This window comes from Columba livia, chromosome 1, assembly GCF_036013475.1.
Source record: "Columba livia isolate bColLiv1 breed racing homer chromosome 1, bColLiv1.pat.W.v2, whole genome shotgun sequence".
In the NCBI taxonomy this organism is placed as follows: domain Eukaryota; kingdom Metazoa; phylum Chordata; class Aves; order Columbiformes; family Columbidae; genus Columba; species Columba livia.
The window spans coordinates 61768352-61792966 of NC_088602.1; the positions used below are offsets into that span (position 1 = coordinate 61768352).

Here is a 24615-nt window from a genome sequence, read left to right on the forward strand (position 1 = left end):
AATATTGAAAAGAGAGCATTCATGGGAGACTTCTCTGTCTTGTAATAAATGAATTAGTTTATAACTTAAGCCTTTGATTTCAATTTTAATTTTTCATTATATTATTATATTTCATTTTGTAAGATTTTTAAGCCAAGACATTGAAGAAGTATAAACATGAGGCATAAAAAAGTAACTTACTAGGTTTTGTTTTACTCAATGCACAAACCAGTATTGTTGAGTCCTCTAGTATATGTTTATTTTTGTATCTTAATTAGATCTCTATGCTTACAGCTCTGTTTGCTTTAATTAAAATCTTAATTGATACTGTAGTGGTATCACATATATATGTACAGAGATTCTGTTCATAATGCTTAGAGAGCTTTACAAAAGACCCAGGATTAGGGAGGTGAAACATAATTAGTTTGAAATGTATTGATAATCTTAATTTTCTACATTTTTTCAGGTCACCCAGCTTTATTTAAGTAACTCTGGAAAATTATGTTCCTCACTTCCCCCACATATATTTGCCTGTGCTGAAAGAGCTTACCACATGCTATTCCAGGAGCAGCGTCCCCAGTGCTTTATCCTCAGGTGAAAACTTATCTTTCTATTAATTAATTTGTTACTCCTGCCTTTCAGCTTTTCCCCCCAGGACTCAGCAATTGAGATTTCTATTTTTTTTTACCTCCAACTGATTTCTTTCTGTGTACTGATCTCTGTATCATACGTTAGAGCAAAATAGAACTGGAAAAGGTTTAATTACATCTCAAGTTCATAAATTATCTTGGGGAATTCCCACTCCATCTAGCTGCATCTAATTAGGAACAAAGAGTTAATGGTAAAGAATTCAAAACTGCTGTGTGTGTTTGCTAATATAACTTGAATCAGGATTAGAAATAGAATCTAATGACAATAAAAATGAGAAGTCCTTGTCTAAATTATAAAACTCTGAGTTGGTGCACCTCTATTGGAACTTCCACTCTACCTCACAAATTTGTGTGGCCCTGAGGTTGTAATTTACCTCTTCAACTTCAGAATGGACTTTAACCAGTACCTTTATTCACAGTGTTGTTTTAACGATAAATAACTTCAAGATTGTGAATAAATGTATTAGAAATGTCCAGTGAAACAGAGCCTCATCCAAATGTATGAGTTTTACAATGGTGAAAGTTTGTATTCACTTGAAACTTCTGATCCCCAAATCTGTTAATCCCTTTTTTTCCTTCATCCTAGTTGAAAACAATGAGTCTGCTGAATTTGATTTAGTTGCACAAATTTGTTGGTCAATCTTGTCCCTTTGACAATTGCTGTTGGCTGAAATATTGGCAAGGGTTTATAGAACTTCATGGGCTATGGGAAAGAAAAAAAATGCTCTTGAACTACCTCTTATTATAAGATAATTGAATACTATGAAATGGAGAGGATATGATACTCAAAAGTAGCTAATGATGCTAGTTTAGAGTTGCAGGAATTAAAATTAACACATAAATATACTCATATGCATCCGTTTTCTATTGCATTCTGTTTATGTGGATACAGACTCCTGTGATTATTTGATGTTCTGTATATAAAGTCTTCAAATACATCTGAATATTGTAATTAAATGTTTCTTTTAAAAGCATAGTATATTTTTAAAAAATACTTCAGAAGTTTCCAAATTATAAGTGTATAAATCATTTATGTGTGGAACTGATTGTTGATTGGCTGAAACAGAAAGTAAGCTTTTTATAACCTAATCAGAATGGAATAGATACTTATTTATCCAGTGCGCAGTGACATTTAAACAGAGGTAAAAACAGTATTAGGAAATCATTACTGTATGTTCATATTATCATCTTGTAAATATTAACTCTTTTTTTAGGTATAACAATATTGATAAAAATAAGAAATATCCTAAGGCACTGTTTTCAGCATTTTCTTCAAAGTATGAACTTGAGACACTGCTAATCAATTAGTATCTTTGTGAAGTTGCCTTTAAGTGTAAACAGAGAAGAAGTAGAAAATATTACTTGGTCACGCTTCAAGAAAAAAGCAACTGCCAAGTTAAGCGTTATGTAGTAATACACAAAAAATATTGTACTTATTGATAAATGGCTTTGATATCAGGAAACAGTTGCTACTGGTGGTTTCATTTCAGTATGTCAAGGCATTTATTAAGCCCCACTGTCTCGATCCCTGACCAGCCCACCATAGCTTAATATAAATCAGAGACCTGATGGAGAATGTGACAAGAGAGTGCTCTGTTCACATCAGCACTTGGCAAGACATCACTGTATCACATCGAGGCAACCCACATATATACCATCCTAAAGTATCCTTTATGTGGATAATTAATTAGAGCTAAAGGTCATTGTGAAAATGGAACCTGAAAGGAAAGCATCTGGTGATTTGGAACAGGAGATAAGTATAGCTGCAACTTGACAGAAACAGCTAGAAACAGTTCTTTGAAATACCTTTCTTCTACTAGCACTAAATGAGAAAGCAGAAGGGAATCTTTTAGAAATTCATAAAGAGGTATTAAAAATGGGATATTCATATTATATCAGTCCTTTGGTAGAATCTAAATAATTCCCGGAAAGTAAGTTGATATAGGAAATTTCCGTGTGTTTTCCAGCAAAAATAACAATAATCTGAAAAATATTAATGATGTAACTTAAGTTATTAATCTACCTTCTTTCGGTCACCTGGTCATGTGTGTGCGTGTATGCATTTGTGGTCAAAATGGATTTCTACTTTCTTGCTAATTCAGCTGTAAAACAACATTAGCTATCAGCAAGAGAAGGTTCTTCCACCACTGTGAGGGCTGATTCATTGATTACTTCTATGCTAATAAATATCATGGAGCAGGGCGGACTTTCTGGCCCTGAGGGCATGTGACATAGTATCCAGTCAGTTTTTCTTCAATTTTCCACTTGAAGAGGAATTTGTGGAGAAGTTTTCAAGATATTAGTTTCATTTTCTATCAAACCAAGTAACTGCAATTCTGCAGTTCTGAAATACTCCAAGCTTTTGTGTTTTACTTTTTTTTTCTTCCACCTCTTGTATCAAGCATATTCTTCATTCCTAAGTAAATTCTGTTATTTTAAAATACCTCCATTAATAAAGCTGAGTTGTGGGTACATTTCCAGGCATCCACGTACAGCGCGGTAAGTGCACCTAGTAACAAATTTTAAAGTTAAAAAAATACACTTACCTCTAATGTGCAATGCCAGGCTGAATGAAGATGAGGGAGCTCAGAGAAGGTCTCTGTAGCTAGACAGGCCATTTCATGTAAGCGCTCAGAAGGAAGAAGACAGTGGATGAAGAAGTGAAAAGGATTCATAGATCCATGAGAATGTTACACTGGAATAAGGTGTCTACAAGAGCTTCTGCCCATCTACCTTTGTGTGCTCATTTGCTCATTTCCACACCAACCTTTGTGCCAATGCAAACATTCAGGTGTTGGCCTGGTGATCTGGGCTGAAGAAATACTCTCAGGTCAAAATTACACCTGGGAGGGGTAGTGGTGATGCTGAGGAGCTATTTTAACCTGAATCCATTCTAAATCCGAATTCTTCTACAAGTGAAATGAGTTCCCAAGGCAGGACTACTAGTAGGGCCCACTGTTTTTGGTGATGGCTTTGCCTTAGACTAAATAGTTCCTAGAATCCTGGTACCATGTTTGCTGCTGCTGTAATATTGGAATGGTTGGCCTGAGACACTGTCCAAGTCAGAGCTCTTATGGTGAGGAGTATCGGAATGCCACATAGGAAAATAGTCCCACCAAAGCAGAAGGGTGCTAGTTTTGTTTGGTTTTATTAGTAGCATGTAAGTTCAGCAACAGCAGGTTATCCCTGTGGGCATGCACTGGTCTCAAGATTAAATTCCCTTGATATCTGCAAGACATGCCATTTTGGCATATGAGCACTCCTGGAATCACACACTGAGAATACACTTTTGCCTTCTGTTGTCATCATTAGCAAGTGAAACATGATGCAATTATACAGTAAAACTCTTCAGTCTATACTACTTTGCTTTTGCTTATAATGATATCTTATAGTATAAGTAATTTGTTAATATAATTTATAAACATAATTATGCTTTACTTTGTAAAGATTTTACCATGAGAGGAAGCTACTGTTTTGATATGCGTGTTGTGATATAATATGCAGCAGTGTGAATTAGTACCATACCAGTATTTTACTTTTTGTCTGCAATTCTCAATATTATTCTAGCTTAACTATTTAGCTGCCAGAGAAGGATCAAGTGATGGCAGTACATAAAACTCTCATCTGAATTTTTCCTGAAAAGTTTGAGTTTATTATTTTAAAAAGTAGTAATTTCTTTATAGGTGTCTTTTATTTTCAGTACATCGAGCTACACACAAGATTTTCAAAAGGACTAGGAAGAATATCTGAAACCGTACTCTTATTAATGTTAATCCTTTCATACTCATCAAACTCTGTAGTTTGTTTATTTTGTGGAGATAAAGTTTATTTTCTATTAGCAAAGTTTTTTGGGTTTTTTTTTTCTGGTTTATTTTGGTTTTTTTTTCTGCCAAAATGTAATTACAGAAAGATACTTCCCATGAGTTTAGTGGCCATTACTAATGATTCGTGAATCACTCTTTTATTGGACACATACTGTTGCTAATGAATTCTGCATGCAGCGTAACCCTTAATGACACTGTTTTTCTTAGTCTGGTCATTTTTGCCTCCCATATTTTCTCAAGAGATGATAATGAAAAGACATGAAGGCATCTGAACTTGCCTGAGTTGGAACTTAGCTGCCTAAAAGTCCAAAGCTATGGTCTTGAAAGCCTTGCTTAAACCACCAGACTACTTTCTGATCTTGAAGGACTACTTCAATTTTCATCCCATTTGTTTGTTCAGGAGATGTTCATAATTTCTGGCAGGGCAGAGGCTTACAGCACTATTCATGCAGGTTGACTGGCTCTCCCCAGGCAACAAAGCAGACAGCATAAAATTAATGGTCTTGTAAAATGAATCACCCATTACATAAAATATTATACATAAATATCAGTGGCAAAGTATTCCAACAATGGTACAATTGCAAGTAGATAGTTCACTTTGCAGAGGCTGTGTATGTGGTATGAATGTACAGAAGACAGAATGGGCAGTGGACACTGAAACATCTTCTGCAAGAACAAAGGAGCAGACAGTGCCCTGCAATGTGTTAGCTCAAAGCTCCACTAATTCTATCATTGCTATAGTCTTTATAAATTGCATGTAATTAAGAATATATCTTGTAAAAATACTTACTAGCCCCTAATTTATAAATTAAACAAATTTATCATTTCTGGTTTTACCTGCATTATGTTAAAAACCTTACCCTTCCAGAATGCAGATTTAGCAGAGATTTCAGATAAGATTCTTAGTGTAACATCATTACATACTGCTAGTGAAAGAGAACCCCCTGAAAACCCAATGGCGACCCTTCTGTGCCAAAACTTTGTTTTTCCGTGGTAAAAATGTTATGTTTTAAAGAAGCTTTAGAATTGCATTTTAGGTCCTACAATTTCCAGCAATGTTAAAGTACTTTATTTTGCAGAACTTTCATAATGTCCCATTTAAACTGTGTGAAGCTGAGTTTTCATCTCCAAATTTAATCAAATAGTTACTACTATTTCATTTTAACATTGCCTCTTTCAGTTTTCTTTATGACTTTGGTCTTCTGCTGCTATCTATTCCCCTAAACATCCTATTAAGCTACTGAGTTGACTAAAAAAGGAAAAACAAAACAAAAATAAAACTCTCAGGATAATCTGGATCAGCCTTTCCACCTTCTCTGTCTTTTCACACTTTGCTTACTTTCTTGTCTTCTGAAGCTATACTCTCAATTTCCTCCACACAGTTACCAAGTTGCAAGAATTTAAATTGTTCTTCTCCTCCTCCCCAGTCACTTCACATCTGATCAAGTGTTCACGCGCTGAAATTCAGTGTTTTACAATATGAAAGAATTTGGATAAATTCTTGAAGGGCTTACTACCAGTTATTCACAATTACTTCTATTTTATAGAAAGCCACCATCATTTATGTATCCTTAACACCAAGAGCTGACTTTGTATGAACTTTGTATGAAAGTTACGAAATAAAATAAGATGATGTTACATTCTTAAATAGGCAATAGGTGGACTTCTCGTAAAAACTTCCTTCTATCTGCATTTTGCTCCTGCTGTTCATGATATGAGAATGCACTGGTAAGATAAGTGAGGAGCTGTCTAGGAAGCCTAAGTGTAGTTTATTGGCTTGTTAGAAGCTAAGGATCCTTAGTCGATGAAGCCAATGGTTTATGGGATACTGATGGCTTAATTTGCTGAATCCAAAAAAAACACAAACCAGCCCATAATGAATATATCAAATGAAATGTTATAATTTTGTATGTGTTAGCAGCCAGGAATGTCAATATCCAATGGGTTTGTTGTGATATAAATCACATTTTTAAGCCAAATAATCTGGAACAGAGACAAATCCTTGTCTTTTAAAGCGGAAAGCCTTGAAAGCTTTTGATTTCCTCAGTTTGGCATCACACAGACATTCTGTTCAAGTTAATAATCTTTAATTTTCAAATTATAATTCAATGTATTATAATTGCAATGTTCTACTGCAGTACAGTTACAGATTTGGACATCTTATTAAAAAAAACCCCCAACATTTAGAAATGTGCTTTCCAGTATAGTTTACTTTAGAAATATAGTTTCCAGCTAACACACAGGGTTGTTCAGCTACGGATAGCACTACTGATGATATAAAACATATTATTTAATATTTAGCGGTATTGCTTACACATACCTATTTCAAATCTTGAAACCTCAGTCATCAAGCAAGAACCAGTGTCTTGTTTACATTCTCTGCAAACTGAGAATAAAGAAATAACTGTGACCCTCCAAAAGTGTGCAAGCTTACTCTTTCTCTTCCCTAGCTATATCTTACTATCAGGATGGGAACTTGGAGTACTAAATTTCACATCTTCCTTTAAAACTGGTGGAAATCTTACATGAGTGAAATCTGTTGGAAGTTTTCCAGCATTTCTGATTGTACTTCAAGTAATGCAGGAGTAGGGTTGTTTGTTTTGTTAAGTATTCCTGCACTTCTGAATGTGGCACTTTTGGTCAGAACTGAAAATGAAATGCAAACAATAAAACCCTGTCACTTATGTGTTCTGAAATGGCAGGTAAATTCCTCCTAACATGCTTTATGTTTTGTCATTTTTTTCCACAAATAGATGATTTATAGCATTTATTTGTACTGGAATTGACACCAAACCACAATGATGCTGTTATCTGAATTCATAAGTATATAGATGAACCTGACTAAAATGCAGAAACTGAGGGTATGTAAGATGTACTTCTCAGTACTTGCAGGAATTAATTCTTAAGATTTTGCCTGGCGCTTGCTATTTTCTAACTATTTTGGGTGGGCTTAACTACTTCTATGTGATGGTTCTGTCTGTCCACATCTAAGTCCCGCTCCACCCAATAACTTTTGAATCTGTTGGCCACCAGCAGCCACAGAGGTCTCAGAGCTGGGGTGTTCACACAGGCTTTGTAGTTTTTGGGGAGCTGTCTTGAAGACGGGTTGTATCTCCAACCACAGCTGTTCTGAAAGGTGACATCCAGGCGCTTTGTGTGGACTGTCCAGCACCCACATGCTTTAGCAATGAGCTCACTGGTGTGAGCGGTGCCAGCAGCCCAGCTAGACTGGCCCAAGACAGCAGAAGAGCTGGGTGCTAATCCAAGTGCGGTGGATTTGCAGGGTGTAGCTTCTTTGGTTCCTCTGGTTGTAGAACACCTTGAGTTGTTTGCCTCTCACGACTTCGTAGTTTTGCACTTTTAATTGGACTTTTTCCTAACCATTTTAGTTTTTAATGTTTTATTTAAAAACAGAGTTTGTTTTTCTAATTATTGATATTATTTTAAGATACGGAGACTAGAGGTGTGTTTAAGGTCCTACTAAAAAATTAATGAAATATAGTAGGAATCAGGACCTCCCTCAGGTATTTATATAGGAAAGTTACAAAGCCAAAGGAGGAATAAAAGGAGTGTTACTGGAACTTCCCTAAAGCCCTTTGGTAGCACAGGATTTCAAATTCTCTGTTCATTTTCCTTTCCCTTGGAGTACACTATCTCTGCTAATTTCCTAATTTAACCTTCTTTATCTGTGAAATAAGCCAGCTTTGCTTTGTCTGTTTCATAATGCTTTCTAATGAAGTTTTGCTGGGGAAGAATGCTTTTCTGCTGCAATGTTAACTTCTCCTCCACTTTGATAAGGCAGTCCATCCAAAAGTCATAAGAAACCAATGTTCATATTGTAAATTACATTATGAAAAAATACAGTGTTGAGGCAGTTATTTAAAACAGAGAAAAGGAAGTGTTCTCTAAGCATAATTAAATTGTTAAAGCAAAGATACTGTGGACATTGGGGACACTACAGAAAATTTTACTCCACCTCAAAGTAAATGGAATAAATAAGATCTGGCTCAAGGTACCAGATTATTTTTTCATTGTTAAATTATTTATTGCCCCAAATGTTCCAAACAATTATATCAGCAATTAAAACCTTACCTAACATAGCATTTCTTTCTTGGTGTATCAGCCTGTATTTCAGTAGCGGTGAACATAACCCTTTGAAATCCACAGAACAACTAAGTGACACTGTGTCTCCCTTTCAGCAACCAGGTTCTTAGTGAATCCTGAGCCCCTCTGGCAACCACTTGAGTCAATAAGCTGCTGTGACACTGCCGGACAACATGTCAGTTACTGTAAAATCAACAGTTGGGCTGAGAGTGTCAAATCTTTGTAGTCATTGCAATCTTTGTGTCACTGCAAGGTTTAGGAAACAGCAATCTTGGGAAGAAATATTCAAGAAGGGGCAGCAACTGTCCACTTTGTGAACTCTCGCATGGTCCTGTGTTATCCAGGCCACAGTTAGCTTGTAGTGGAAACCAGGACAGAGCTTTATTTAAAAAGGGAAACAAATTAATTGTTAAGTGTGGAAACTAATGGTGAACACTCTGGTTCCTTTGTTCCGTTTTCTGTTTGTAATTATAGTTTGCATGCCTGCTTTGTAACACTCAAAAACAATCACAAGTGCATCAAATGTTACTTTAGCATTCCTTCTTCTCCTTCCCCCACTTCCCCTCCCAGTTTTTCCACTTGTGAGAAAGATTTTTTGAAAAATAACCCCATCCTACTAATCCCGGAAAAGTCGTGTGTTAAAGAAGCTACTTTTGGTAGATGAAGATGGGCCTAAGAAAGCAAAATAATAAAAGATTACAAAAATTTGTTAAATTTTATGTCTTGTTCAGCGCTCAGAATGATACAAATACAAATATTTATCTGCTGGATATAAAGGACAGTACACATTAGACAAGCTGTGAGTTCTTACAAACTATGAATTAATTCAGATCTGATTTTCAAGCATATATATGAACAATTCTGCTCAGTGGCATCTTCTATAACTGTGACTGTACTAAATTTCAGAGAGGTTTTAATTTCAGAGAAGTTCCTTAACAGCTGAAATAACCAAAGAGCCATGGTTTCTAACCTTGTTGGTAAGCTGTGGTATAGTGATAGCAGGTTGCAGCTGTGATTTTGGATTAAGTATGTTGTGGAGGGACAAAATTATTTCATCATCATGACACACAGGTGCCAAAGGATTGGCCAGTGTTAGTGGGTGGTAGGAGTGATGGTGCAACATAGAGTTATATCTATCTCTAAGCTCACTGACTTTCTGGATAACAGAGGCATAGGATCTGCTATTTGCAAGAGTATGAAATGTCTCTAGTGGGGAGGAGTATCACAAAACTAATGCCCTGTTTCACTTTTTTTTTTCTGTTCCTGTTAGTGTTAACAGGCAAAGAAACATGGAACTTGGACACAACTGTTATAAAGACAGAAGGGTAATGTTACTTCTTAAGAACAGAGGCAGAATGGTACAATTAGCATTTGGAGAGTGAAGTCATCAGAAAGTCAGAAGCTGAAGATCTGAGCAAGGGATAGTGCACTTACAGAGCAACTTCTCAATTCTGTAGAGATACTATTTTCATTTTAGCTATGACAGTGACATTCTTGACTGGAAAATATTTCTTTCGCTTTAAGACCTTGTTTAAATACAGGTTTGTGTCCTATTATTTGAGGTCTTTGCGTAGCAAATATCCAGGTTGCAAACCTTTGCAGTCTTGGACCACAAACATCCTACCGATCCCAATAGGAGTTTGAAGTCCAGGGTAAGACTCCAGCTCATCATAGAAACATGATGACATAGGTAAAAACAGTTTGACACATCACATATAGTAATGAGACATCTGTCTTGTCACCTAAGACTACAGTTAACCAGGCAAAAAACCAAGATATTCACCAGAGCTGCATGTACATCCTGTAAGAGTTGAATGACATTAAATGGTGCAAAGATCCCATCCCTGTCTAAATATGAAGACCTTTTTGTCCTTCCTTCTTTTGTTTCTTCTTTTATTTAATTTATTTCTCCTTACAAGTGAGATTTGAAAAGATAAAGCAATGACCAGACAGGTACTGTATTTTGCTCCCCTCTCATTTTCAGAAACTGAACTATACAGATAACAGACTGACTAGCCAGCATGGCCATTGTACCTGTGAAAAGTCTAACTGGCTGTTGTAGAAACAGCCTTTTAAATTTGGTCAAGCAGATAAGCAAAGGAGAAGCATCAGGTTATGTTTTGTTTGGTTCAGTTTTCTAAAAGAAAGCAACTTCTTATAATTCAAGTAAGAAATTATTACATTAATTTCTTAACCAAGCTTCACTAACTTTATTCTTCACATCTCTTTTGTTGCTTTTCCTTCCTTTTCCATGCTTAAAGCACACCATTGAGTTTGCTTCTGTCCTCCATCCCTCCACTTTTCTGTTGGTTCTTCCTACCTTTGTTGTTCATACTGCCTTTTACCTTGTCTTATTTGCTCATTTTCCCCCTCAGAGATTCTCATTCTCTGAAATATTTATTCCATACCATGAGCAAGAAATTAAGTGAAACAGGATCACTGAAGTCAGTGTATTGCACTGCAGAAACTGGGCAGTTTGTAAAATCAATAATCTTTTTCTTCCTGTTCCTTTGCTATTTTCTTTCCCTCTTCCTCTTGTATTCTACAGTTTCCTTTCCTTCTGACTGCCATCTATACCACAGTAGTTCCCCATCTGCCAGGAGAACCAGGCAGCATTAGCAGGCTTCTTTGCTGGACAGAGATAAAGGAGGAGATAAAATCTTTCCTATAAATAATACCTTCAAAATGGCTTGAAATCTTTAGGTTTGATTGGCTTTTTTTGTGGTACAAGACAATACAGTTTGACAGCTGTGACAGCCTTCATGAACATAGAGAGCCAGTCTATCATCTCTGATATTTTGCTCTTTATTATTTACCATCCATAAACCTTCTGTTATTTGAAATGAAAGTTTGGCTGAGATATCTTAAACCCATTCAAACAGAGCTAGGAGAGAATATAAATAACATATCAAATGTGAAAATAACAATTATTCCCCCTTCTCTTTCCTGCCTGTCATCTTGCAGTGGAGAGAGTGGTTCTGGGAAGACTGAAGCCTGCAAACAGATAGTGAAGCACCTCACTTGCAGAGCCAGCTCCAGCAGAAATGCCTTTGATACAAAGATCAAACATGTAAGTAGCATTCCGATCACTGAGTACAACAAAACAAAATTCTGTGTCTTAGACAGACAAAGACATTTGAACTGTAAGAAAAAAGGCATCTGCTGTGCAGAAGTTCGTGAAGGGTTTATTTTCACCAATGAAGTCAAAGCAGGTTTCTTTCCCTGAATTTACCTGAATGAGAACAAAGTCAAGTTCACATTGATGTGATGAGAGGAAACTGAAAATTGGAGGTCAGATTTGTTTCTGTAATATATGTTTTGGTGACTTTGGAAAACAATGTTTCAGCGAACAGGAAGCATTTATGTGACAAGTTACTGTCTCCTAAATGTGTACTAATTGTAGTAAATAAATTTATCTCTGTGGTTGTGGTGTTGCTTCTCTGGACAGTGTAAGAAGTGCTGAGACACCTGAAGTAACGATATGTAAGACAGAAACTGGAAATTTGCAGGAAAACTACAAGGACTAAACAAAGGTATATGGCCTAGCATTTAAATGCTAAATATATTTGTGAAATAGGCGAGAGTTCTGAGTATTTCTGTCGTATTTTATTCCCACAGCAGAGCAGAATTCTGCCCAGTGCATAACATGAAATCATGAGAACTTGCTTCATATATCAGATGAATTTATCTCCTTTCCAGTACATTATGAATTTTCAGTTTTCTTTTGACTGAACATCGCATCTCGTGTTTAGTTGTTACAGCTGTAACACTACCCTTAGATTGCCAATTCATATTCATTCTAAAAATTGTCTTTCCCGATAATCCCAGGTCAGAAACAGATTTACACTGAATGTTTTAGCACAGTCTGCGTTATCACAACTGAGTTTTGAGTTTCATACTTAATATATGTTTAGATTATTTCACTCACTCTGGTGACCTTCCTCGACAGCATTTGTATTCAACTTGAGATATATAATTTTTTTAGCTTTCACTGGCCACATACATGGTATTCAAGAGAGCTCTAGAATAATTTGTTGTACGTTTTTTTTAATAGCATCATATGCATAGTTCAAAACATACTGCTTTCTTCCTGAATTATGCATGATCCTGTCCAGAAAGATGATAAAAGAGTGTCAGAAGTACAACTGGCACTAACAGACAATCTACAAATCAGGATTATTGGGATGTGCGAAAGGCTACTGGTTCACATTTTGTACATTCTAGCTGATAAGGCAGTAAAAGTCCTATGAATTTTGAGTGGATTTTAGAAAACAGTGTTGCATTTGTGTTTTTTGAAGAGATTAAAAAAGCCTGATGATGCTGAAAATGCTACAACTGCATAAGCTGTGGCCTTACTTTGTGTAGTCATACAATTGCTGTGTTAAAGCATTTTTCACAGTGTTATCTGATCCATTGACGATGTTCCTAAACTGACACATTTAATCCAGGTTTCATGTGACAATATTAAGGATATTTTTGTTATTTTTCACTTTTTAAAATTGAAGTTTTAAAGCCTCGTGGTGCAGTAATATCATTTTACAGGTACAGTACATTGTAATTTAAACACAAGAGCCAGATCTATAATCTACAATCTACAGATCTACAAATGAGATCTATTTCTACTGTGTATTTTTTCGTTTACTACCTACACAAAACTTATAGTTTTGAACTGATCAAACCATAGATGTTATTCAAGTAGAGCTGCAAAATTCAGGTCAGATCTTCCAAGTACAACAGTGGGACTCAGGAGCTGTGGGGGGTAGTCTTGTCTCCACTTCAACTTGTCTTTTGACTACAGGAAAGTTCTGAGGAATGACCATCATGATCCAGCGCAAATAAGATAAGATGATCTCCTCAGCTAAGAACAGGAATCATTGAGGGAGGGGGCTGACCAGGCCTAATTTTCTCCATCTAAAAATTGTACAACTTCTTTGTAGACCTCTTTAACCTACTCTACATCTGTATAGTAAACTGAACAACCATCCCTAACATGCAGTTGTTACCCTGCTCCCTGACACAGTTTAAATCCCCAACAGGTCTTCTGGCCACATGGTTCAGAAGGTACCATGTGCCAGGGACCATGTCCGATGTCCACCCTATTCTGCAAAAACGAGGTAGATGTCTGAATGTGAACCTTACCTTGCCGCTTACTGTAGAGGATAGAGAGCCCTGCTCCTGGTCCTGTTTAGTTTAATAATATAGATGTACCCATGCGTGTTAATGTGTCGTAGTCAATGTGGGCAGAGGAGAATCATCACATGTTAAAACAAACGAGTTGCTGTTTGGTTGTAGAAAGATCCTTCGTAATTAGCTTAGATGGGGCACTTGACTTCAGAGAGCAAAGGTAGATGGAGCAGATCCCTCCCAGGGGGAATCAAGTACAGATTTTAGTTTAGTTGCCTTTTAAGGTGCTTTAATGAATACAGTAGCCTGAATTTATTCCTGCTGCAGTTATGCATCACGTTATTAAAGTTAATAAAGCTGCACAGGTTAAACAAAATGCTGAATTAGCCTAATGAAAAAATACATCCTAAATAACTCTGCTGGAGTAGAACCAAAACTAGGCTGACTAGTTTTCTGCTGCCACCTACTGCACAAATAGCTGTTTTAATTAATAATTCTGAAGGGCCTGATTTTTAGAGTTTTCTCTCTGTGACTGGAACCAGACATTATCGGTGCTACTCCACAGCCCCCTTCCCTTCTGCCTCTGCCCATCAATGTCATCCAGCTTCAGCAAACCACTCTTAATGTCAGAACAACATTCTATTGTGGCCATATCGCAATCAAATTCTTAGGATGAAAAGAGGAAAGTGCCGAAGGGAATCTATTTAGTGTAAGAAACCAATTATATACAAAAAAAGGTAAATACAGAGGAATACATGGAATAAAGATGGCATATTTTATACTTTTTATTATTTTTTAAATTTTTAATATTTTTAAAATAATTGCTGTGACCATGAAGATATAATGTTGAAAGGTATTACTGAGAGATGCCATAAAAAAGTCAGAAACTCTTTTTTTCTCACTTTTTCACTAGTGTAATTCCAAAGTAATTCTATTTTAAATCAATAATTTGTGCCATTTCTGGTATCGTATAAAGCTTTTAAATTCCTTTTGTTGGTTATTAATATTGACTGATTGTAACTTTACAAGCACAGCTGCCTTCAAAGCTTCTAATCTTTTTGCTAAGCATGACAGCTCTGGGCATATGACTCCAGCTGCATGTATCCAAACTACATGTAAGGACATGACTCAAGTATGAGCCATTGTCTTCCCCTTCCACTTACAGCTTGCACTATTTTTTTCTTTGCAGCCATCTTATTTCAATGTAGGAAAAAACAAACAAAAAAAAACACACAATGACAACAAACCCAAAACCCACAAACACACAAGAAAAAGAAAAGAAAAAAACACGTTCAAGGAATTTGTTAAATTTGAAGCCAAAAAATTATTTTTTTACTTTTTTTTTCTCAGTTATTGATCATAAACCAACCTCACTGATGTTTATAGAAATATCTTTGCTTTTATTTCTTCTCTTATTACTTCTTTACCATTGTCTTGCAGGTAAACTGTATCTTGGAGGCCTTTGGACATGCTAAGACACCCTTGAATGATTTTGCCAGCTGTTTCATAAAATATTTTGAGCTACAGTTTTGTGAGAAGAAAAAAACATTAATTGCAGGTAAGTATCATTTAATCTGTCCAATGGTTTTATTTTGATACTACCCACAGATGAGGAATCCCAGAGTTAGGCATCAATGGCCTTAAAGTATGTGAAAAAGGCAAGGGGGTTTTATGGGGTATCAGAGGAACATGTCTCACAGCATTTGAATTCATAGCTTGTCAAGAGTAGTGTGCAGTATTGAGGAGCAGAGACCTGTTCTGTGCAACCACGAGGTGGCAGATAAAGACAAGAGAAAAAATTAACGCCACTGGTTCCTCTTCCATTTCCTAGGAAATCATATTTCCCTTTGTGTCTGAGATGAACAAACTGTGACAGCTGTTATCGCTTTACTGTGGAATAACAGTAACAAATTTTTTGCGATTCCATCTAGTACTGAGTATTTTAAATATCCCTTAATGATAAGTGACAAACTCCTTTGTTTAGGGAAAAAAAAATACATGTATGCCTTGTAATACTGAAATTAGAAGTAATTTATTACATCTTTGAGCTTTTTCTAAGGGAACTAGGAATCATCTTGATGTTTATTCTTGTTAGACGTAAATTAGTGTAGAATTTCTACCTCCTTTCAGAGTCAGTGCGATAATAATAAGTAAGTCATAATCCCCGGTAAGCATTCATTAGTGGGGAGAAAGGAAAGGAAAGGAAAGGGAAAGGGAAAGGGAAAGGGAAAGGGAAAGGGAAAGGGAAAGGGAAAGGGAAAGGGAAAGGGAAAGGGAAAGGGAAAGGGAAAGGGAAAGGGAAAGGGAAAGGAAAATATTGGGCAAAACTTCAGTTTGATTCTGAAGATTCTGATCTTTGCAGGCAGTCAGGAAGAGGTTTTATTTTTGATCTGCAAAGGTCATCATAATGTTACTCTGTGCTAAAGTGAGAGGTGTGTGCAGAAGTAACTGTACGCAGAGTTTCCTACCTGCACTGATCTTCCTGAATGCAAAAGCTGTGTGGTGAGATGCACTTTTGATCCAAGTAAATTAGACTTCATTGGATGAACATTTCCAACACTACATATTTTTTTATCATTCTAAATATTTTTATGCTTTGGAAAAGTTTCCTAAAAATATTATTTGGAAATATTTCAGAGTGGGAATTATGATTTGTTTTCTTAAGTACCTTAGCAAATAAGTTTGTTCAGTGAAAATGTCGCTACGTGGGAAATTGTTGTCACTTTTTTTTTTTCCTGTATTGTTTTACAAACACAGGATATTTGTAAAGCAAATGTAAAACTAAAAAGCATCTTTTTTTTTTTTTTTTTCATTTATGAGCTGTGTGGGACTAATATTTAGTGATATAAACATTTGAATGGACTAAATAGCATCTGAATTGAGCTTATACAAATAATCCCTAAACTCAGTCCTTAAAACTAACTTATTATAAACCCTTTATATACTAGAAATTTAATTTGCATATATTTAGTTATCATGATTACACTGTATGCACACTTTTTCTCTTATTGTTACACACACAGAGCAAAAATGCAAACAGATTAAAATGATACTAATTTTGAAAAGTTAAGCATATGAACTTCAGGAAATGCCAGAATTGAAGTTGTCTGAGATACTTGTGCATACAAATTTAATGCTGTTGTTTTGCCCATCCCAGCTTCATTCAGTGCAGAGAATGGACTGTATTTCTTTAGTGAACTGCTACTAGATAGTTTATTTTCTCTTAACTGATCCATGTATGGCTTGTGCCATTCTATTCTATTCTATTCTATTCTATTCTATTCTATTCTATTCTATTCTATTCTATTCTATGCTATGCTATGCTATGCTATGCTATGCTATGCTATGCTATGCTATGCTTTGCTTTGCTTTGCTTTGCTTTGCTATTTTTTTTTTGTGCATTTTGTGTTGCTCATCAACGTTTTTTACTGTATGAGCATTTCAGAAACATGAACAGAAGCCTTAAAGCCTCAAGGCCAATTATTCCCACAGTTTTGGGTGCCTTGCTTGAGTTTGCAGGGACTTGAGTTTTCAAGCAGCTTTACACAGACTTGCCAGTTTAATTCACAGCCTTTGTCTTTGAATGATATAAATATGAAATCAGTTAACCAGGCTCTCCTGTCAGGTTTCTGATACACTAATGCTACGTTTTCACCACTTTCAAACCATAAGTATCAAATGAGAAGATCTAGGGGCAGTCAAGACCATTAGCAAAAAATTAAAAAAAAAAAAGTCTCTGCCCTACTGTTCCCCAAATATTTAGGATTTGAATCAATTACTTTTGCCAAATCTAAGGTTAGCTGAAAGTTCCTTAATTTACAGTCAAGAGTGAGAAGCCTCAGTATAGAAGTAAAAGTGGCTTTCAGATTTTTGTAAGTTGAACCTTTTCGTGCTGTTTGATTTGCATTGTAGATGTTTCCTTTTCTAGGATACTCCAAAGAATCACTTCTGAGTGAAATTGTCCCGGATTTACACTACTATAAGTGAGAAAAGAATCAGGCGTGTTGCCTTTGGCTGGTTTAAATCCCACCCAGTGGTTCTCTGTATCTATTTGCAAGATCATTTGCAGCAGTATTTACTGTCTTGCACTGTTTAAACATGAATGAAAAATGTAAATATGCAGAGCACCTGATTCTGCTGAGCCATGACTTTATAACTCTTTGAGGCAAACTGGGCCAAATATGTTTGGTTTGTAAACAAAAATCCAGGTGACACTAGACTGGCATTGTCAAAGGATTTAGTTTGTTTAAACTGCTTAACAGACAGATCTTAAAGGTGGAGATCTGGAACAATTTGCTAAGGAAGGGGCACGCAATGTGTAAATTTTTACTATAGAGGGCAAGCTCGAGGTAGCATTCCTCGATTTTGAATGGATATCAGTGACGTTTGTGACAGCTTTTTGTTCATGCTGGAGTTCTTTTGTCACATAAGGTTTGTAGCAGAAAGTCCAATATGCCTAAATAACAGAAATATTGGCCATATTTTTCAGCTACAGGCTTGATTCAGTCTGTCTCATAAACCAGATCTTTGCCATGAAGTCCTGAAAACAAGGATGGAGCTGTTAAGTGTGATTCTACTCAAAGCCAGTATTATTTATTTATTTGTTTCCAGAAGCAAGATTACTGTATTTTATTTTTATTTGGAAAGGGAGAGAGTAAATAGTCTTTCAGGTATGTTAACATAATTCCTAAGATGAAAGGTAAGGCTTCTGTTAGTTTCCTCGAATTACTAAAAAAGAGGGTTAGGAAGAGAAAATCAAGCCTGACAAACTTACTATCCAGCTTTTCTGGCCTTGCTTTTCAGGCATTGCTTTTCAGGCCTTGCTTTTCTCAGTTTTCACTTTTTGAAAAGCAAGGCCTGATGTTGGTTGTTTTTGTTTTTTTTTTCAAATTGCACTGAAATCGAATAATCTAATTTGATTTGCAAAAAGCAGCAGAATGGATATTCACCTGTGTGTCTTACAAACATTTTTTATCAATTAAAAAGTTTCAGATATGAATTTCCATTTTTGTTATAAGAAAGACTGCAGCCAGCTAAGCTCTCTGATGTGTTTTTGTACAGTGTTTCAGCTCTGAACTTTCAAATGTTATTTTGTCTTTAGCAATATCTGTGTTTAGGACAGCATGGTTTTCAAGAAGGACCAAGATAGTTTCAAAGAAGGTGTAGGGGAAGAAAGATTTCACTGACCAGACTTTCAGTAGAGTCCACTTTGCTGACTTTGTAGCTGCTCAGTAGATCAAGTGATCTGTTAAAGGAAGTTCCAATTTCCTTGTGCCTGTACATACAGTTAACATTGCACAAAAATGGCAGACTTTGCTCTGGAACTTCCCTTTTATTTCACACATAGATTAAAGAACATAAAATTTCACCTTGTAGAGAAGCATACTACTGTGATAGTTTTCTTTATGAGTTACTTTTAACTCCATTAAGACAGTGCTGTGTGTGATTCTTGCTGATCAGAATCTCAACTTTTCTTAACAGCTCTTCCCATTGCTGGAGGTGCTGAGATGAACTGTATTTAGCCTTTTTAAAGTAGGTGACCTAAAAAGGCCTGAATTAATTTGTGGCATCTAAATAAGTGGTGTTGCCTGTCATCAAAGTTAAATGTATTAATTAATCAGAGAGATAACCTCCAGTAATGAATGTTAAAAACACCTGAGTGATAGTTATGAAAGACTTAGTGAAGATCATTACACACAAAAAAGAGTGATTAAAGATTCGTAATGACCTCTTTTCAAATTATTGATGGTAGGGTTAGTTTTACTGAGAAATAAGTTTCAAGCACAATAAAAGACGGAAATGATCCTTCAGGTTCATCTGTTCCATTCTACCCTGTAGGAATGGCAGCCGGGTAATGAGTGATTCTGATGAAAGCTGATGGGCCAATCCTGCCATGATAGGTTAAAATTGCATTGCTTCAATTTGCAGTGTGCTGCAAAGTTACTGGAACCAGAAAAATATCCTGCTACCAGTTAAATAATTTCCTACATGTGCCCTTTTACTTCCAGCACAGTTCTTCTGTGGTGGAGCAACACGGGGCAAGATGGCCGATACCCAGCTTCTCATAATATAGGTTCTGTAATAGTAGGAGTTAATTTCTACATTTTGTTGGATGATTAAATGGGCCAGATCATGTCTCCTTGGTTCTGCAAGTCAGCAGTACAACTCCTCTCTGTCAGTTCTACTATCTCTTCTGTAGATAGAACTCTGGGCATGGTTTTGGTTGCCAGCACATGTCAGGCCATGCCTGTGCAGCTCAGTAGAAGAAGGGGTGGAAAATGCACCACTGACCTTCCATACTGCTTAACTGGGATGTGTCTGGGATGGTTTGGCCTGTGTAGAGTAGCACTGTGTGCATAGTTTTATTAATTTCGGGGACAGCACTTAACTGCTGAGACCTTTCTTAAAACAACATGTTCCAGATTCACCATTTTTGTTTCCTTCCACTCCACACTGTCTTTCAACAATATTCTCACAGGGCACATTCCCTTACACACACAACTTCAAGAAACTTCAAGTTTGCTGTGTTTAATTTAACAGTATGTATCAGGGTTGTCAAAATCATTTTCACTGGCAGCCACATCAGCCTTGCAGTTGCCTTCAAAGGGCTAAATGTAATTTTAGGACTGTATAAATGTACATTTGAAATGTACATTGAAAATACCATTCCAGCCATCCCCACCTGACGCAGTCTTTAAACTTCTACCCTGCCTTCGAACTTCAGGCCTCTAAGGTATCTGAAGTAGGGCTTCTGTTTATGCCTAGAAATGCAACAGTTTTGGGTGCATCGAATAGCTCGGTGCTGTTTTATGCTTAATCCTGTCTTGCTTCAAAAAAGTAAAAAAAAAAAAAATAATTAAAAATCCTAAGAAAACATGAATGGCTCAAAAATTGTATGTGTTTAGAGAACATACGTACTGTGCTGCAGGATGCATGCACCAGTATTTCCTATCACTGAATATTCAAGAACTACTTCCAATTCATAAAGGAAGGAGTCATAGATGAGTTGATTGTCATCCCGACTATGGGAAGGTATGGTTTAATATCCTCCTCTACTTAGAGGGTTTAAAAAATATTGCTCCTCCATTGCTGAGAAGTGCAGTTTATCCTCTAAACTCAACAGTCTTTTCTAGGGCAAGGATGCTTCCTAAGAGCCTCTGAAATCTCTGTCACATTACAGAGATTTAAAAGCATCAATCTACCACAGAATGTACTGCATCCTAGTGGTGGGGGTGCTCAGTTTTGTGTGAAGGGACATGCTTCTGGTCTTTGCACCACAGCTAGTATTTAAGCAATAATGAGATAAAGTGTATGAGCAGTGGGGTAAGTGGGAACTGGAATCAGGTCCTCACTCACAGGGAGGGTCCTGACCTTTAGCTACAGTCTGGTGTTCTCTTGTTCTCTTTAGTCTGCCACATCTGGAACTGCAGGGTGGTGTTTACAGAAATCACAGAATGTTGGGGATTGGAAGGGACCTCGAAAGATCATCTAGTCCAATCCCCCTGCCGGAGCAGGAACACCTAGATGAGGCTACACAGGAATGTGTCCAGGCAGGTTTTAAATGTCTCCAGAGTAGGAGACTCCACAACACCCCTGGGCAGCCTGTTCCAGTGTTCTGTCACCCTCACTGTGAAAAAGTTTCTTCTCATATTTAAGTGGAACCTCCTGTGTTCCAGTTTGCACCCATTGCCCCTTGTCCTATCATTGGTTGTCACCGAGAAGAGCCTGGCTCCATCCTCGTGACACTCACCCTTTGCATATTTATGGACATTAATGAGGTCACCCCTCAGTCTCCTTCAAGTTAAAGAGACCCAGCTCCCTCAGCCTTTCTTCATAAGGGAGATGCTCCACTCCCTTAGTCATCTTCGTTGCTCTACACTGGATTCTCTCAAGCAGTTCCCTGTCCTTCTTGAACTGAGGGCCCAGAACTGGACACAATATTACAGATGGGGGTCTCACCAGGGCACAGTAGAAGGGAAGGAGAACTTCTCTCGACCTGCTAACCACCCCCCTTCTAAGACACCCCAGGATGCCATTGGCCTTCCTGGCCACAAGGGCACAGTGCTGGCTCATGGTCATCCTGCTGTCCACCAGGACCCCCAGGTCCCTTTCCCCTGCGCTGCTCTGTAACAGGTCATTCCCCAATTTATGCTGGAACCTGGTGTTGTTCTTGCCCAGATGCAATAGTCTGCACTTTCCCTTGTTGTATTTCATTAAATTTCATTAAATTTCGGCCCTCACTCAGTGAAGGGCTGAAGAATAGACTACCCAAAGCAGTGAATCTCCTTCTGTCTCTTCACAAATACCTCTAAAATGCCTGTAATCTGGTGAAGCAGGTGAATGGATCTGAGGGTTCAGTATTTCCTCTGCATCTGTGTTTTGCCTCTTTCAGAACCTTAGTGAGCTTCAGGTTATGTGTGATCCTGTTATCAGCATTTCTGTAGGCAAATTGTGGTCAGGTTCATCTTCCTTCACCTTCTTCCCAGATATGCTGATTGCCATGGGTTCTCATTTGGAGTCATAATCCCTCTGAGATACCCATGTTTCCCCAGGCACAAGTTAGTGAGCTTGTTGATGACCAGTTTGCAGAGGATTTGGCTCTTTGTAGCGACCTAGAGGTAGCCATCTAGAAGTTAGGTGGTTAATCTAAACTATTCATCTGAGCATTCTTGGTTGCCAACAGAGGAAGAAGAAATGGTTCCAAGTGCAGTTTTTCCAATATGTCTTGAATCTCTCTTGCATCTATCTCTCTTCATTAAGAAGTAGCTTAGAATAGATGCCAGTGCTCAGATGGCCATACATCAGTAAGGTGACTAACAGCTTGTATCTTAGAAAGTCTTCTCAAATATGATAACTGGTTCCTCAAATAAGTAAAACAGAGTACATTATTATCTTTAAAACTGGGTAATTTTAAAGCTGATAGAAGAGACTAAGACATTTGTTCCAGTAATTTTAATGGAAGTAGGGGTTTATATGTGATTGGTATAGAAAGCCGTGGTATAATGAATGGTAATACTTTTGATATGCTCACTTCAGACTGTTTTATAAGAAACATTGTTTATTCTTCAGTGTTGCAATGGTGAATGGTTTAACATACATAAGTTTAGAGCAATCAGTATAATGATGAATTTACTTGTTTGTTTCTCAATCAGCTAGGATTTATACATACATGTTGGAGAAGTCTCGTGTCATTATGCAACCTCTCAAGCAAAGTAATTTTCATGTTTTTTACTTGATGATGGATGGGCTGTCTGCTGAAGAAAAATACACCTTGTACCTCAGTAATTTGTCTGCACACAGGTAGGAAAACAACTTCATATTTAGTATTAATATTTTTCTTATTTTAGTGCTTCTTTGTTCCTTCCTCCAATAATTAACATTTGTGTTGTAACTTTTCAATGAACTCTGAAATGATTTATCATTGCGTACTTGCTCATAAGGATTTAGTTCTGTCTTATATCCATTAATATTATTGTCTTAAAGGAGAAAGAGAAAGGAAACTTCCTAGTTATTTCTCCTTCTTCTGTGGACTAGAGTAGGTCTGAGTTTTTGTGTCTGCTGCTGGTTTTTGTGTGTTTGTTTGCTTGTTTGCTTGTTTCCCATTATGATCTTTTTGTCTGCAGGAAAGACTTGTTAAAATTAGACTTTTCTTATACAATATGTTGATTTTGATGAAATTTCACCGTATGTAACTGATATTTTCAATTTCCTGTTGGGATTTATTTTACTTCATATTTATGAAGAGAAACAGAAACAAAGTTTTCACTGATTTAGAACCAAGGATAGGATTCAACACCTAATACTTAAAATTACGTCTTTGTATGTGTCTCCGCATGAGCTGGTTGCATTTCTGGCTTCATAAACTTAAATATAAAGGTCTGTATAAAGACACCTAAATGTAGTGTGTCTAAGGCTGAAAACACTGAAAATGTTTAATATAAGTGAAAGCTTTTGAGTTTTCAGGAAATTTTGGGCGTCTCAAAAATTATTAATTCAAATTCTTTTGGAATGAAAACATATTCCCAATTTAGATAATTTGCCTTTCTTTCTTCAGACTTTCCTAGATGACTCCTAAGAAAAATCACTGAAATAAGAGAAACCTGTTTGGCATTAATCATCTTCTGTTAAATTGCAAGGTTTATAATGAGTATAGTGACTAACTGTAAAAAGACTAATAGTAATTAAAATAATGTGAAATGAGTGGTTTGAGTTTTTAATTTCTAAGCCTTTTTCTTATGGATTTTTTCTGAACTTTTCTATCTTCCACTCTGACTAGTACTTGAATAAAATAGTATTCCTAGGTTTTTTTTTTTTTTTTTTTTCAGAAAATACTTACTTGATTCTGATTTTTTCTTAAGCACAAGTCTTCAGACTACTGATTTGGTTCTGTTTTAAGCTGTTTGCACTTCTGGTATTATACAGAATATTGCAATGCACTAGATCTGAAGAAACCTGAGGCCGTGTTACTAAAATGTTCACTAAAAATGACACCCTTCAAAAGGGAGAAGGGGAAGAGTTAAATGCTATGTTTAAAATCCTTTGAATGCTTGGAAGACCAAATGATTCTGAGCTCCTGATCATTGTTTTATTTCTCTTCTAGCAAAGGTTGCGTGGAATGACTGAGTTTATTCAGAAAATGAAACAGTTTGAAATCGCTTTGTGAGAAGCTCCAACAGGAAAGAACTTAGCAAAAACCTGAATAATTAAATTCACATGAACAAAGCTTTAGCTGATAAGATATCTGATAAGCATCCAAAAAGAATATAATAGCATTTTTAAATAGATGTCTGAACATTGCAGTGCCAGTTCTTTAGAAGTAATTTATAGCTGAGCATTTGCATAAAACTACTTTTATCAATAAAGCTTTGCTTTGGCTGCATAGAGTAGATTGTATCTTGCATTATTGAAAGAGAGTTTGGGCCAAATATTTCCTA

General features: G+C 36.6%; 1 protein-coding gene across 3 annotated transcripts in view; it reads left to right on the forward strand.

The window, feature by feature from the left end:
* MYO16 (myosin XVI) overlaps positions 1–24615 on the forward strand; it is a 385805-nt gene that overhangs the window by 203567 nt on the left and 157623 nt on the right. For all 3 annotated transcript variants that reach the window (XM_065058425.1, XM_021296623.2, XM_005509047.4), the window contains exons 13-16: positions 446–573; positions 11522–11627; positions 15122–15239; positions 22834–22981. In XM_065058425.1, coding sequence (XP_064914497.1) covers positions 446–573; positions 11522–11627; positions 15122–15239; positions 22834–22981 — 500 coding nt within the window. The remainder of the gene's footprint in view (positions 1–445; positions 574–11521; positions 11628–15121; positions 15240–22833; positions 22982–24615) is intronic.